Here is a 15,919-nt window from a genome sequence, read left to right as displayed (position 1 = left end):
AAAACTTTCAAGGAAAACTTCGTCTCAGGAAGATCCAAAAACATTTTCAAGGCAAGAGGTAAATCCAACAATCATAAACATAGATCTACCTAGGGTTCTAAAAATGATTCATGGAAATAAACAGATCCAAGGATTTTTATGCATGAAAGCGCAGATCCGATGTACATTTATTGGAAAACACATGATATAAATATTTTCTCATGAAATAACTTTAAGGGCGAGCTGCCCAAAATCCGCATTATAGGACGATGTTGAATGGTCGATTCAAAGGTCTTGGATCTGGGAAATACTTAAAGAAAACATAGATCTAAAAGGTCCTTGCGAAAATGAACGCATATCCAAAGAGTTTTTGTAACAGAAAACGTTGATTAAAAGGGGCCCTGGGGAAGAACCAATATAAGCCACTCAAAACACTATTATTTGAAAATAGCGCTGAGAGACAAAATAGTAGAATCACAAGAAAAGATAAATCTTTTACCGGGACAAAAATCCCTGTTTCTAGCGCCAGATTGTGAACACGGAAATAACGATGGTATCCTCGTATCCACAAACAAATTCACAATCATTATAAAACTGGCAAAAGGATAGTAATCTGATTAAAGTTGCATAATACGATAAGAGGGGAAACTCTGAGCCTTCGGGCTCGTCCTTGTTTCTCATCATAGGGATTCCTATGATGAATTAAAAGATGCATAATGTTAAAGTACGAAGATCTTAAGTGCAGAATATAAATGAGACGCAGATTTACGTGGTTCAGCACTAAGGCCTACGTCCACGGGGTTGGTGTTTCACTATGTATTCAAAGGTTACAAAGATAATCAAGTGACTTTGAGTGGGGGACGAAGCTAAGAGGGGAATATAACTCATACTTACTCTTACAATTTCTCTCTCTTGGGCTATCTCTTACTCTTCCTAAAATTGGTCGACCCCTTCTCTCTTAGTGGAGTTTGGCATTTATAAGGATTCCGTGTGGGGCCTTCATGGGAACAGCTGTATCCTTATCGCCTTGGTCTCCGTGCCAATCCCGCTGATATCTTCGTTCTGCACCGATGACTTTAACGGTAGTATGTTGTAACGATGAGTTGTCGCTTATTCCTCCACATGATACTTGACACGTACCCTATGCATGTAGCATTTAAGGCGGGTGGTTGGACAGTCCGCACGCGTCAGACAACTGTCTGATGCCCCTGTCACATCCTTGTCGGTTAGATTAATCTCTGCCCTTGATTTTGGATCAGTCTCGGGATAGAGTAAAGTAGGCCTATGGGTCTGATAGGGTACTTTGCAGTAGCTCACTCCTTTGGTAGCCCTCGATTTGTCATCGTCGGATCCGCATGATGATGAATACGTGGCAGGAGATGGTGATCCTGTTCTTCTAGTGTTGCGACGTGGCATCATTGTCTTGATGCTCCTCACGCTGATTTAGCACATGCGTCTACTTCTTAACACGTGGTTGGTTACTGATTATGTGTATAAATAGGTCACTGGTATCATCAACCAGCGACTTTACCACTTTATTACAGTGACACCGGCAAACTCTAGATAACTATCCAGTAAAATACATAAATTTACAAGACTAAACACAGTAAAAACAAAGATAGCGGGGTAAATTTCTCAAGGATTGTACCTGGCTTGTGATCCAGGTCGGGTACACGATATGAGCACGTGGGCAGCGCGGTCCATTCATCAAGACAAAAGTCCACCTAAATATTTTACTCTCCCCATTTTCTTCTTCTTTGAGAGAGTTTAAAGAGCTTGAACGATGTTGTATCATCACCAATCATGCCCCCCAACTAACTTTTATCCTCGAAAACCTCCGAAAGACAAACCAAACAGAAATGGAATCTAACGAATTTCAAGCTCCTCTAAGTAAGGCTGCTTTCTCTCTTTCTATCTTGCTCAGATTCTCTTTCTTAATTTGTTCTCTTAAATCTGGATTTTTTTTTTTTTTGCTTTAGATAAACCTTTTTAGTTTCTGTCGAATCTTATGATTTCCCTTTTATGTGCATACCTTCTTAGTTCTTCTATGTTTCTTCCTATTAATTAGTTTCAAAGGTCTTCCACAACGATGTCCACAACCGACCATCATCATCCACTTCGAATTCAAACTTTAGAAATGATCAGGAGGAGACGTCTGTTTCTGATTCATCGGAAAGCAATTCACCGATCGAGCAAGTCGCGCTTACGGTACCTATCGATGACGACCCGACGTTACCTGTCTTGACATTCAGGATGTGGGTCTTGGGTACCTTAGCCTGCGTGCTTCTATCGTTCCTTAACCAATTCTTTTGGTATAGGAAAGAACCATTGTCCATCACTTCAATTTCAGCTCAAATTGCAGTTGTCCCGCTTGGTCACCTTATGGCTTCTATCATCACTGATCGGGTGTTCTTCAAAGGCAACAAATGGGAATTCACTCTTAATCCGGGTCCGTTTAATGTCAAAGAACATGTCTTAATTACTATATTTGCTAATTCCGGAGCTGGAAATGTTTATGCTGTCCACATTATTACGGCTGTCAAGATCTTTTACAAGAAGAATTTGACATTCTTTGTTTCTTTGATCATTGTTGTCACCACTCAGGTACATCCCTCATCGGCTCCTCCACTAACAACTAAATATTATTCGATTAATGTAGCTAGAAAATGATTTAGTTGGTACTGTTAAGAATTTTTTAATTTAAATTGGAAAAGGTTGTCTGGTGCGTTTGGTGGTGGTACTAGGTATTGGGATTTGGATGGGCGGGAATATTCCGGCGCTACTTGGTGGAGCCAGCGGCTATGTGGTGGCCACAGAATCTTGTTCAGGTCTCTCTATTCAGGTACCTTCCATTACTCTGAAATAATTCGCACTAGTCATGCTTTGTAAGCTTCCAATACTGTGTATAGGATTGTGAGTTGATGCCGTATTACTGGCGGCCCCAAACAAATTTGTCCCTGCTGGAATTTCAATTTTTATGAATATTGGGCAGGTCTTTACATGAGAAAGAGAAGAGGGGCAGGTGGTCTAATTCTGGAGAAAGAAAAGGACTCACCCGCAATCAGTTCTTCTTAATTGCACTTGTCTGCAGCTTTGCCTACTACGTTTTTCCAGGATACCTTTTTCCAATGCTGACTTCCCTTTCCTGGATCTGTTGGATATTTCCTAATTCTATCTTAGCCCAACAAATTGGTTCCGGACTTCATGGGCTTGGTGTTGGTGCTATTGGACTTGATTGGTCTTCTATATCTTCTTACTTGGGGAGCCCACTTGCTAGCCCATGGTTTGCAACAGCTAACATTGCAGTTGGTTTCGTACTTGTCATGTATGTCATAACTCCAATCACTTACTGGCTCAATATCTACCAGGCTAAGACCTTCCCAATATTCTCTGATGGTCTCTTCACATCAACTGGCCAAAAGTACAACATCTCTGCAATTGTAGACTCCAATTTCCGCCTTGACGTTGATGCATATGAGCGCATAGGACCTCTCCGTATTAGCACCTTCTTTGCCATGGCTTATGGTATTTGCTTTGCGTGCCTTACTTCCACAATTATGCATGTTCTCCTCTTTCATGGCAGGTAATTTATGAAGTTAAATTTCAATCTTACTTTTTGAACCAAGCACCCTATATATACATAATTATAAATGTATATGGTTACATTGGTCATTGGTGGTTTTCTATCCTCAATATTGTATAGAGACTATGATTGAATTGGTGTGACATGTATGAATGGGTTGGTACAGTGAAATATGGGGTTTGACCAAAGGGGCTATGCAAGAGAAGAATGTAGACATTCACACGAGGCTAATGAGGAGATACAAGCAAGTCCCTGAATGGTGGTTTGGGTGCATTCTCTTGGTGAACATCATTGCCACAATTGTTGCTTGCCAGTATTACAATGACCAACTCCAATTTCCTTGGTGGGCTGTCTTGCTAGCATGTGCCCTTGCCTTTTTCTTCACTCTTCCTATTGGAGTAATACGAGCCACCACGAATCAGGTATGCTTTCCGATGATCGGTTTAGGTACTGTCATAAGTTTACTTGCCGATAAAATGTCTATCTGATCTAATCTTATGTGTAATGGAAGTACAGTCACCAGCCTTGAATGTCATAACAGAGTATATCATTGGTTATATTTACCCGGAGCGCCCTGTTGCTAATATGTGCTTCAAGGTGTATGGGTTCATCAGTATGAAACAGGGTCTTGCATTTTTGGAAGACTTCAAACTTGGACACTACATGAAAATCCCCCCAAGAACAATGTTCATGGCTCAGGTAAATCACCCATCAGTAATTTCCTTTAGCGTGTACTTTCATTATGCACTCTTTCTCACTCAAAGGTACGATGGTAATCAGGTCGTGGGAACTCTGGTATCTGCAGTGGTTCACTTAGGAACAGCATGGTGGGTCATGGAAACAATTCCTGATATTTGTGATAGAGCATTACTACCTGCAGGCAGCCCATGGACTTGCCCATCTGACCATGTGTTTTATGACGCATCGGTTATATGGGGATTGGTTGGGCCTCGGCGCATATTTGGAGATCTGGGTTCATATTCAGCTATCAACTGGTTCTTCTTAGCCGGTGCTGTAGCTCCTCTACTAGTTTGGCTAGCACACAAGGCCTTCCCTAGCCAGCAATGGATCCGACTCATCACCATGCCTGTGCTTCTAGGCGGCATGGTAAACATGCCCCCAGCTACCGCAGTAAATTACACGAGCTGGATCATCGTTGCATTCCTGAGTGGATATGTCGCATATAGGTACCATCGTAATTGGTGGAAGCGCCATAATTACGTCCTTTCTGGAGCACTTGATGCTGGTCTAGCCTTCATGGGCGTGTTGCTTCACGCATTCCTTGGGTTGAACCGTATCAGCCTCCATTGGTGGGGTAGCGGCTCGGATGGTTGTTCTTTAGCTTCTTGCCCTACTGCTCCAGGCGTTTTCATCGATCATTGCCCAATTCTTTAATTGATTCCGCTTGTATTGTCTTTGACAATCTCTTTCATTTGTTTGTAAAATGTTGTCAAAACGTGTAATCAAATATCTGACTTTACCATAACTTAAGCTAAAACACTGTGAAAATTGTGAATTTGCATTGAGAGCAATTGTTTGCAAAGACATTATAGTACAGAATAACAGATTTCTTGGCGAACTTAAGATGAATAAGGAGGCCTTCTTAGAGATCCATTTGGATTAACATAGAGAAGAAACAAGAAAATGCCAAACAAACCCCGGACACATGACTGACCCTGTGGTTGCATTAATTAGACGGTCAGGATTGTCTGTTGTTCCCCTGCAACATTAACAAAGAAATGAGGTCGCTCAAAATTGTGAAGAAGCGCAGAGGGAGAGAGAAACAGTGAGGCGAAACAATGGAGGACGAGAAAGAAGATAATCCACCATCTTCATTATCATCTAAGCCGTCTCTAAGGTGGGGAATTCTTCGAAAGGCATTTCTCTCTGGAAATAATTCTTCACACACAGGTTTGATTTGTTTCCCTCTTTGTCTATTTTCCATTTTTAACTGTATACGGTTAGGGTTTCTGTTTACCAATGCAAACTGTGCCTTGTTTGTTTTTGGATTTTGCTTTTATTTGTGTAAAGATAGTACAACAACATCTGAAATGGGAGAAAAGCTTAAGCTTATATCTAGGAAGACAGGACAGGGTTTTAACTTGATCAAATCTCAAATCATTAACAACAACAAGATAACATCAACACTAGAAGAACCACACTTGGATGATAAATCCAACGACATTTATGTCTCATATACATTACCATTGGATACAGCTCCAACGCTTATTATGAGGTGATTTTGAGTTATTATCCACTAAAATTTTAAACTTAAGATAGAAAATTCCTTACTGAAGCTTCTTTGGGGATCAAATTTGGTGTTACTTATGAAAATGATGTGTAATTTTATTTTATTTTTTGCAGCCAAAGAGTTGAGAACAATGTCAGCCTCAACGATTTTGAGATATGTAACAAATATAACATTGACAATACCGGACTTGTTTGTAAGTTTCCTATGTTATCGATAACCTCAATATGTTTATATTTTTCATTTTTGTTCTCACTGATTTGCTCAGATACCTCTCTGTAATATGAAACTCTAACTTACTTCTTGGTCATATTCACATTGGAGCACAATGCATAATGCTCACATTAATTTGTTTGTCTTATGTAGGTAATTGGCCATCAGAAGATGTTCTTGCGTACTTTTGCTTGAGTCATGCAGATAAATTCAGGTTCTTTGGATGTTTTTATGCTTTTGTCTTTTCCCTAATGCTTCTTTTATTTCTATTATGCTGGCAATGTATTTCGTATTTCACGTGTATATAAACTGTGCTGTTTTTCAACAGATCCAAAAGAATAATCGAGCTTGGAGCTGGCTATGGATTGGCTGGGTTAGTCATTGCGGCCGCTACCGATGCATCAGAGGTTGTAATATCTGATGGGAATCCTCAAGTAGTCAATTGTATCCTCTCTATATCTGTCAGTGTTAATCTGTACTGTATTCTGGTGATCCCATCTAGTTGACTGGTAAGATAGGACACAAAAAATGGGATATCTTCCTATTTGATATGCTGGATCATGTATTCTGTCCTTGTCTTTGCTTTCAGTTATTGCCTCGAAAATCTGCCTTGCGGGTGTTTCATATCCATATTTCAAATCCATGATTAATGTTTGATGACAGTGCCGGCAGCTATGTGAATATGTTCACCTCAGTAGAATTTGTGTATTGATTTGTTTCTACATACGCTTGCTCGCAACTCCCTGTTCTCTGGGCTCCTGGTATCTAGAGGACTTGCACTGCGATGGAATGATATATTCAAGTGATTACTGTTGTTTTTTTCACTGTCACTGGCAATAATACATGAGCTCATCTCATTGTTGTGGTTGTAGTTTACTTGTTTCAGAGTCGCTTATACAGACAGCGGTTAATACCCATTGTTTGCGTCTATCTTGCATTCAGTTGCTTTTTGTTGTATCATTTTGTATCAAGTTCTTAACATGCAGATATTCAGCGCAATATAAATGCCAACTCTGCAGCATTTGCTGATACAAAAGTGAAGTCTATGATATTGCACTGGAATCAGGAGCAAGTTCCAGAAGTCCTGGACACCTTTGATATCATCGTGGCCAGTGACTGGTACTTTCATTACTCTGGAGCCTCTTTGTGCTTAATTCATTATTCCGAACATTATGCCTGTGTTGAATGTGTTGAAGTTAGGTCTTTTTATATCCAGGATGAAGTAATGAACACACAAAAAAGATTTGTTTCGAAAGATTTTATCGGGGGTGAACCTGGTTGTTTAGCGTTTATGGCAAGGGGAGATGCAGCCTTAAATTAGGAACAGAGTGGCTTTTTTGCTAACTTAGTGGCCAAAACAGCAAGAGAATAGAGTATACTCGATACATAAGTTTTAGATGTTTAGAACCGAAATATGTTTATGTTAGATATCAAGAGACACTTATCGAGTAAAAAACGTTACTACCTAGCCTTGAGTCGTAGTCTCAAAAGGTTCTTCTATTTGAAGTTTTCATTTTATTTTAAAAATGAATTTTCGAGGCATTATGTTCTTTCATAATCTTGGATCTGGAATAGGTTTTCAATTTTCTATTCACTTCTGATCGGATAGCATACCAGTCATTTGTCCCATCTAGTATTTGGACTTTGTGTCAGGTCTCTAATTGTTATGCTGAAAATCCTCTTTCATCTGATGGGTCGTTTGTTGGTCTTACCTGTTGCTATTAGTTAAGTGTGTTGGTCACTAATTGTCATGTTAAAAATCACTTTTTGTCCGATGGGTAGCTATTTACTGTTGTTTGGTGGTCTTACTCATTGCAGACCTATTAGTTAAGTGGTCACTCTTTGAAATGTTGTTTTGATTTCATGTACCTCCGAAGTTCAGAATGTAATTTTTTTTTCCTATTTTAGATATTGATATTTGAAGACTTTAATAACTTGAGTTTGTAATTTGCAAATGTTTAAAGTTGTCACGTTTTCCATCTCTTTTCTCCTCTATGACAAAAAACTTGGTTCTGTACCTGTAATTTTTTCATGTTATTCTCCTAAGACTGAGCATTTCTATCAAACTTCTGACATAGCATTTATCCTCTGCAGCACCTTCTTCAAAGAGTTCCATGAAGGCCTAGCCAAAACAGTCAGGGCCTTGCTAAGATCATCAAAGGATTCTGAAGCAATATTTTTGAGCCCCAAAAGAGGGAATTCGTTGGACAAGTTTCTAGAGAAAGTCAATGAGATTGGGATGCATTACAGCATAACTGAAAACTACGACAATGAAGTTTGGCAGCATCATCAAAAATTTCTTCATGGCGATGACTCCTGGCCCAACTACGAAAAGGATCACTCCTACCCAGTGCTGGTAAGGATAACATTCTAGACTAAACTGGTCCACTTTTATATATATCAGAAACATTTTCCTTGCTCAAGTCAAAGTTGAGTCTGATATCCAGGTTGTTTTATCACTTGGAGTTCACCAATGCTTCAGGCCTGGGCCCTTTACGTTTTCAGGGATACATCGCCGTAGAATTTACTTTAAGCACTGATTTATCATCTTTGCCTAGTGGCTGGTGGGTCCTTGAAAAAACTTGCCCCCACTTTGCTCACCACTACATGAATTCAATGGTTTCTTATCCATGTAAAGCCATTTAGCAATTTAAGGTTCATCAAATTAGAAGAAAGAAGTATTTTAGTAACTGTCTTTGACTGATCTTATTCATATTGGTTATGCCTTTTTTTTATCACTTAAAGAATCGTTTTGACACAGCATGAGGTTCTTTAATCTTCTTCATTAATGGGATTTGGCATAATGAATTCATTTCTTCATCTTTTGCTTGCATATGTATCCTATGTTTTTAGCTTTTTTTGACAAAATAATAGTGCTTATTCTCAATGCATATATAACATAAAAGAATAGAAAAGATGATTGTAGCTGTCCATAATAATCAAAGTTTTAGGGCCATAGCCTTCCACTAACTAGTGGAAGATGATGCTAGCGGGAATTTAGGAACAGATAAAAAAACAAAATTGATGCTCTATGGATCACCTAAAATAGAATATTGAGGAACAGATATGTTCGGTTTGCTTTTCTTTCTTCTTTGTTTTTTACATTTATATGCTGAAATGGCCTATCAGGAATATGCCACTATTGAAATCTTTTAACAATTGCCAATTAAATAAACTTTACCCTTCATACAAACTCTTGTTTTTATCATCTTCAGAGTATTCTTTTTTCTTCGATTTCACTACTTTAACTAAATTCATATTGGCTCAGAATCTCATTCACACTGTTGAGTATTAGCTCTTAAGGTAGTTCTGCTCATTTGCTTGTTGCCCGGTGTCCCGCAGGCAACCATAACACATAGGTTTTGGAGACTCGAAAGGTAAGATTATCTTGCTGAATTTCTCTTGTGGAAGTTAGGTTCATTCAGAATGATGACATTCGAATATAAGGTTCTTTTGGCTCCACTCTTTAAACAATTGAATCCCGTTTTCAGAAAGAGAAGAATGTAATGATGAGGCTTAGAGTACACTCCACTGGTTTATAATTCACCAACATTGAGATACATGGCAGACCAAACGTTAGGCTTGGAAAGTCTTTGCTTTTGTTCCTTGAACTACTAAGTACTAACTACCAACCATATAATATAATCTGGATTCAAGGCAATCTAAGCAAATTAGGAACCACCAATTTTTTTTTATGGGCAAGTAGGAATTAGGGTGCTTAGTTTGCTGGTGAGTTTCGTATGCACCATCCTACTAGAGGCGGAACAGTCTCTCACTATCCACAAACCATTCAGTTCGAATCGAATCGCATAATGTTTCTGAAAAGAAAAATAGCTCTGTACAAGTTTTTTTCTTTTTTCTTTTTCCCTTTTTTGGTATAATTACATCTAGGGACACTCATTAAATAAATTAAAGGTGTGGGAAAATGCAAAATGGTGGTTTACAATATGTTATTCTGTCAACTTTCTCAACAAATCAAAAACCCAACTCCCAATCCGAAGCAATTTTAAGTTTTAGGTTGGAAGTCAGTAAGAAATCATTGACACTAACTAATGAATAATTTCCTCCTCCTCCCTTGGCTTCTGCTGAAGAGTATTGAGAAAAAGAGGAGTAAAGAAAGACTGCAACTAGAAGAAAGTGAGGATGAGAATGGTGGTAGATGCAGCAACCGTGATTGCAGAAGCGAGGTTCCTTGTGGAATCTCCGGCAGCTAAGCCTGCTAACCATGAACCATCTGCTAACATCTCTCCTTCTGATTGAGTCGAGGTTGGAGTTGATGATCCTGATCCAGATTCTCCTTCTGTTGTTTTCGGTGTTGAATCTCTTGAAGATTTCTGACTGTTAGTTTAACATTTAAAAAAGTTTAATGACATAAAATGAAAAACAGCAATGAAATCCTAAAAACAATAAAAGAAAATAAAGAAACTAAAAGCAAGCTCCACAAGTAGCTAGTCATGATGAAAGTGATCCTCACTTGGGTTTTAGATGAGAATCGAACCAACTTTATGAAAAAGAAGAATAAAACATTTCGAAGAAAAAGTGTTTTTTTTTTTTTTTTTGCTGAAGCATAAAAGCTTTTGTTTTCCTGTAAAGAATAGAATATCGTCTGTCAAGGCAAAATCTCTTTTGTGAAACAAAAAATGAAGTTACTGTTGGTAAGCTGGCTGATCTCTTCAATTCAATTGCTTAAACTTTTACCTCTTTGAATAAGATGGACAAAATGTGATGATATAATCAGCACCCATGCACGTAAATGTACTGGTAGCATCGTCGTAAGCGTAGCTGTATGACCTCGGACATGCTGACTTGAACATTTGTGAGTACACTGATGGCCTGCATGTGTTAGGGTTACCATACTCACCACTGCAACAGTATTCTGGTGTCCCAAATGCCTCGCACGCACTTTTACATGCCTGACCATTTCCCACCCTTAACTCAGTTGGGCACTGCTTGTTCAAATCCGTTACACATCCAGTCGCCACACAGCTACCCGACCCACCGGATGCCTCAACAACCATTGGTAGATTGTAACCATCCACTAAGCTAACATCGTAGAAATCATCACCGCCACTAGTACTAGCACCTGAACCGAGCGTGAACTCAGCTAGGGTAGCTGGTGGAGCAGCTCCGGCACCGTTGCATTCCAGCTGACCTGAACCACAATCCCCAGTTTCACAAACCCATTGATCAGATCCATTCAAGTTGCATAGTGTTCTGCCCCAGAATCGTCCTGACCAACCAGTTGGAGCTTGAAGGGTACGATAGGTGCCCCTAGATAGCTCAAATCCAGTGCTTTCTAGGGGAGGGCTGCCTGAGCTAGCAAGGATTCCAGGCCAAACCGTGTAGTCGCATTTGTTCATAAATGTAAATGTTGCACCTGAAACACCTGTAGAGGAGAGCATCAGGGACGAGGCAACTAGGATAAAGATGACCAGGAACCAAGACGAGCTGAAGGAGGACAACGAGTTCATGATGATGATGCCGGTTGTAGTTTTTATTATTCGAGCTTTGAGATGGAGTAATTATTCTCCTCTGGTAGGCTATATCAATAACTTGTACCAACACTTGATTGTTGATCTTCCTAGGAAGCACAGCTGGTGTGGATATTTTTTGCTAGAAATTTCAAGGGGCGAGGGGAGAGAGGGAAATCAATTGATATGCTCTGCCAACTCTATTTATATCAAGACAACGATACTTCCTTGTTACGTACAATGTATATGTATATGGTACTCCACTTTGTATCTCCCCTCACTTGCTCCTTTTTGCTTTTTGTAAATCTAATCACTAGGAACAGTTGCAGTGGTGATCAGGTTGTTTACTGTGGTAAATTATTGCTCGTTATATCAAACAAATCCATTTCACCCTTTTCATTGACTAAAATCCCCTCCCTAAGGTGCATGGATGAGTTGACATCTTAAATACTTGTACAGTTATTGGCGAGGCATGCATAGGCATACATCCCCTTCAAATTCACTACTAGCTTAGAATTTTAGGATGCAGTTTACCAGAGGAGCATAGCAAAGTCACTATGTTATTGACCATGGGCTCTCGAACTTCTTAGTTAAACCCATCTCCGACAGAATTGATCAAGTAGGCTATAACTCATTGGTTGGATTTGGATTTGATTTATCTTCAAAATTTATTCGGCTAAAGACCCATCTCCGACAGAATTGATTAAACATAGGTTCCCATAAAAATTAATTATTTTACATTTAGAAGACTCATCAGTCATCACCTACGGTTGTTTCAGTAAAAAGAGAAAAGAGAACTCCACCGGCACTGCACCAACCAATCCTAGTTAGAAGTCCCCATGGATAGAGGATTGCGATTCACCAACAAACGTGGGGTCCGTGGAGCGCGGAGGGAATTTCATCCACAATGCGCACTCTCTTGGAACATCCTTGGCTACTCTCTGTCAGGTACGGTTGGTGACCGAATATGTAAAGTTTTTACGTACATGTGACTCATCATCAGATCAGCATGCAGTTCATTATCTCCTCCCATGAACAACCAAACAGCACAGGGAATGAAGAAGGAAGACAGGAGAAAGAGAAAAAGCGATAAAAAAAATGCTAATCCACGTCAAACCGGTCCATGATGATATGGAGAATCAATACAGATATCGATTGTTAATGAACATTGGATTCCTATCTGTACTACTTTATTGAGATTTGATATACAAAACAGATGCTGCAACTAACCAACAGCTATAAGAGGGGGAATCCAATTAATCACCCTTTGCCTTTATGACTAGTTGATTGGTAATTAAAGTCTGATAATTAATTTAATCATACCTTTTAATAGCTTTACACTAAACAATATGGCTCTGTTGGGATAAATATTTCTTCATTTTCTTTCTCTCCCTGATCAAAGGAAGATTACCAGACATATATACATGCAGGAGTATACGTGGAACTAACTGTTGTACCTGAAAAATCTGTTGACATTTTAGTATAAAGTGACGACTACTAGACAAATTGAGAGAAGTTATCATGTGTCACCACTAGAAAGTACGTAATAAAGTTCTTCTACACCCCAAGATAAGTAAAAGATCGATTTGAGAATTAGGACTTCACTGACCACCAGTGTCAAGAATTCAAAGCATCGTTTGTCTCCAAAACATGTGGGTACGTACGTATGTGTGTTGTGTAAAGCAGTAAAAGTCATACAAGATAGGAACTTTTTCTTTGCTCTTTGAACGTGGTCGTAACAAAGCATCATCCGTTCGTGTCAATACATATACCGATGCAGATGTCCCCATATATCATCTTTACTTGTCATCTCCGCACTAATCCTCTCTGTTCAACGGGAGAGACCTTAATTGATGAAATTAGAATGAACAGGGAAATCATTTGGAACTTGGAGAAAGTAGTTCATTAATTAGTTATAAATACGAAGTGCAAGGTCAAAGAAGATCACCAATGCAAATAAGCGCCATCAATATTGGAATATTAAGTTAGCCTTATCCGTATTGTTGGATCTATTGGCAATTAACTTTGACTACCTGATCGTAAATCCCGTCTACAAATATTTGAAAAACCTAACTAGATGGCCGAGAAACGATAGGAGTGTCACACTAGAAGGAGAGTCTGTCAAAACTTTTTCCTGTGACAAGTCACTCTGGTCACTTACTTCTTCTTCAGTAGCAACGAGCAGCGACAGAAGCAGGATAGGAACTCCAGGTGGGCTAAACCAACACTATGGGCTAAACATTAAAATCTTAAGGGGGATAATTATTTTTTTCCCGAAAAAGACGCATGAAAAATTGGTTTTTATGTGAATTCTTGAGATTTTGGGGTGGCTAGAGCACCCTAAACCAACCCCAATACCGTCCCTGGGAACGAGCATAAAGAGTTGCCGAGACTTGTACACATGGCATGGTCTATAAACCTCATCATAGTTATAATATAAACCTTTATCCTTGCGAGCTTTCATTTGTTGAGGAGTGGTTCACATTTGGTGGGTGACAATAGGGTGGTTGAAGAAACAGAAGGTTTATAGAAATTAGAAGAAGGAGAAAAAAATGGTTTTATTATTGAAGAATGGTGAGGAATAGAAATAGGGGTTGGATACAAAGGTCGAGAAGGATGTTTTACTTGCTTCATAGAAGTAACAACTGAGGCTTGTTGCATTCTACCTAAGTTGAAGGCTCTAGAATTTAACTTCTAGATTAAACATTTGTACAGTTGTACATATTTCATCTTTTAAGCCATTAGTAAAACTTAGTATAAAAACTCTTAGGCAGAGTAGGATTATTAGCTACCATATATGTTTCGAAATGCTAACATTTATCATTAGTACTCTATCGCAATATTAGTTTGAGACAATTTGTTAAAACTACCAACATGATTATCATTATCTACATCCTCAAATCTATCACACAAATCATTGACAAATATATCTCAAGACATACTAAGTTTACCTTGATGATAATTCAAAAACCATGGATCAATTATAGAATCAAAGTGAATAGCAGTCATATCAACTCGGACTGCAACAACAAAACTATGAAACAAAAAATACCTTTCACATCTTTGAGCCTAATCCTTAAGATTTAAGTCATCAAATCTCGGAAAATCAACCTTCGAAGCACGAGAAAACTTACCATAAGAAGTATTTTTTAATAATATCGCGAAATCCATTCACCCCTTGATTAAAATCGTGCTTAGAGCCATAAAATAAACCAGAATCTATGCTTTGATCAGTCTCAAATGGTAGAGTAATACCCATTGCTTTGAAAACAAGTACAAAATCTGCATTTTGTGCAAGCTTCAGCAGCAACACGAGCAGTGGATTAATCATCGAATAGTTTCTTACGAGCAGAGATTTTGTTGTAGTTGTCCTGAGTAATTCCACGAACGTATTTAACTGTTGGTTCCATCTAACATCGTTGATACAGGTTTCCAAAAGTATATCTGATACCATTGTACTGTATCGGTACAAGACTTAAATAAATTGTTGGTAGAAAGCTATCTTCTCTCTGTGAACAGAGCCTGAAATCTTCCAAAAGGAAAATAAGGCTTTTTTATTAACTGCGGAGTTCATTACAACGATTGGACACTCTCCCCTGAAATAAATGTATCTCACTGGTGTTATTACATCAGTCACCGAGTGTAAAACTAGAGGATTGTTACCCTAATTTAATTAATCCAAACTCTCACTAAATTACCTGTACTAACAGAAAGATCGACAAAATTAAAAGACTCAAGACCAACACAATTATTCGGTACGAGACTCGAGCCCATTACAGTTATATGGATACATGACAGGTCCAACCGAAGATTGGACTTTTTACAAATATTTTTAAATTTTTCTTCAAATTTATTGGTCATTTAGAGTTATTGTAATCAATTGCGAATATATATAATTAGTTTATAGTGGAATAGAAATATTTTTGTTCCTATTTGAAATTTTTTGACTTCGAGTCGAAAGAATTTGAAAATTAAGAAATCAAATAGTTGGTAAAAGCTTTTACGACACTTTCAGGATTATTTGCAACTATCACAAACTCTTCTTTTCCATAACATATTTTAAACTACATCAAGCTTGAGTTAAATTTTGGAGCTAAATAATAAGTTAAGTATTCAATTTTATTATTTTCCTCCAATTTGAAGAATTTTTATTTAATTTTGGAGATATTGATAAGAAAAATAAATCTAAAATAGTTGATAGAAGGGGCATGCATTTTAGCTCTAATCTTCATTGTATAGAAGAACTCCTTTCGGTCGCCTAACTAATGGAAGGGATTTTACAAAAATTGCATAGACTAAGTGAAATGACGAGGGTATCAAGTACACCACAATTTTTTCTATATCAACCTATAAATCCGGTACCTTGTGTGGTTGTTTATGGATAAAGAAGTCGAGACAATACAACAACAAGATAATCATTTGATA

At 38.3% G+C, this 15,919-nt stretch overlaps 3 protein-coding genes across 7 annotated transcripts; 2 read left to right on the top strand and 1 right to left on the bottom strand.

Moving 5' to 3' along the window:
- The first annotated feature begins 1,734 nt into the window (after positions 1 to 1,734).
- On the top strand, positions 1,735 to 5,105 carry LOC113357169 (oligopeptide transporter 7-like). Of its 2 annotated transcripts, XM_026600464.1 has the most exons (7): positions 1,735 to 1,869; positions 2,048 to 2,583; positions 2,724 to 2,821; positions 2,972 to 3,562; positions 3,729 to 3,984; positions 4,079 to 4,261; positions 4,343 to 5,105. In XM_026600464.1, the coding sequence occupies exons 1-7, from the start codon at positions 1,839 to 1,841 to the stop codon at positions 4,955 to 4,957; spliced, it is 2,310 nt and encodes a 769-aa protein (XP_026456249.1). In that variant the 5' UTR covers positions 1,735 to 1,838; the 3' UTR covers positions 4,958 to 5,105. The 2 variants fall into 2 exon arrangements, with proteins under 2 accessions (XP_026456249.1, XP_026456250.1); XM_026600465.1 differs by lacking the exon at positions 1,735 to 1,869 and having other exon boundaries at positions 2,441 to 2,583; positions 2,694 to 2,821.
- A 149-nt stretch (positions 5,106 to 5,254) lies between these two features.
- On the top strand, positions 5,255 to 12,292 carry LOC113357170 (calmodulin-lysine N-methyltransferase-like). 3 transcript variants are annotated; one of them, XM_026600466.1, is made up of 9 exons: positions 5,255 to 5,473; positions 5,594 to 5,798; positions 5,927 to 6,006; positions 6,177 to 6,237; positions 6,352 to 6,467; positions 7,010 to 7,142; positions 8,118 to 8,379; positions 9,366 to 9,400; positions 9,515 to 9,711. In XM_026600466.1, the coding sequence occupies exons 1-9, from the start codon at positions 5,362 to 5,364 to the stop codon at positions 9,528 to 9,530; spliced, it is 1,020 nt and encodes a 339-aa protein (XP_026456251.1). In that variant the 5' UTR covers positions 5,255 to 5,361; the 3' UTR covers positions 9,531 to 9,711. The 3 variants fall into 3 exon arrangements, with proteins under 3 accessions (XP_026456251.1, XP_026456253.1, XP_026456252.1); XM_026600468.1 differs by lacking the exons at positions 9,366 to 9,400; positions 9,515 to 9,711 and adding an exon at positions 12,274 to 12,292 and having other exon boundaries at positions 5,256 to 5,473; XM_026600467.1 differs by lacking the exons at positions 9,366 to 9,400; positions 9,515 to 9,711 and having other exon boundaries at positions 5,258 to 5,473; positions 8,118 to 8,784.
- On the bottom strand, positions 9,855 to 11,849 carry LOC113357171 (thaumatin-like protein 1). Of its 2 annotated transcripts, none has more exons than XM_026600470.1 (2): positions 10,722 to 11,849; positions 9,855 to 10,346 (listed from the first exon to the last, which is right to left on the bottom strand). In XM_026600470.1, the coding sequence occupies exons 1-2, from the start codon at positions 11,492 to 11,494 to the stop codon at positions 10,151 to 10,153; spliced, it is 969 nt and encodes a 322-aa protein (XP_026456255.1). In that variant the 5' UTR covers positions 11,495 to 11,849; the 3' UTR covers positions 9,855 to 10,150. The 2 variants fall into 2 exon arrangements, with proteins under 2 accessions (XP_026456255.1, XP_026456254.1); XM_026600469.1 differs by having other exon boundaries at positions 9,892 to 10,361; positions 10,722 to 11,664.
- Positions 12,293 to 15,919: the final 3,627 nt, after the last annotated feature.

The sequence above is a fragment of the Papaver somniferum genome, chromosome 3 (assembly GCF_003573695.1).
Source record: "Papaver somniferum cultivar HN1 chromosome 3, ASM357369v1, whole genome shotgun sequence".
NCBI classification, from domain to species: domain Eukaryota; kingdom Viridiplantae; phylum Streptophyta; class Magnoliopsida; order Ranunculales; family Papaveraceae; genus Papaver; species Papaver somniferum.
The sequence above is the reverse complement of the archived record's forward strand: the minus strand, read 5'-3'. Positions and strand labels throughout refer to the sequence as shown.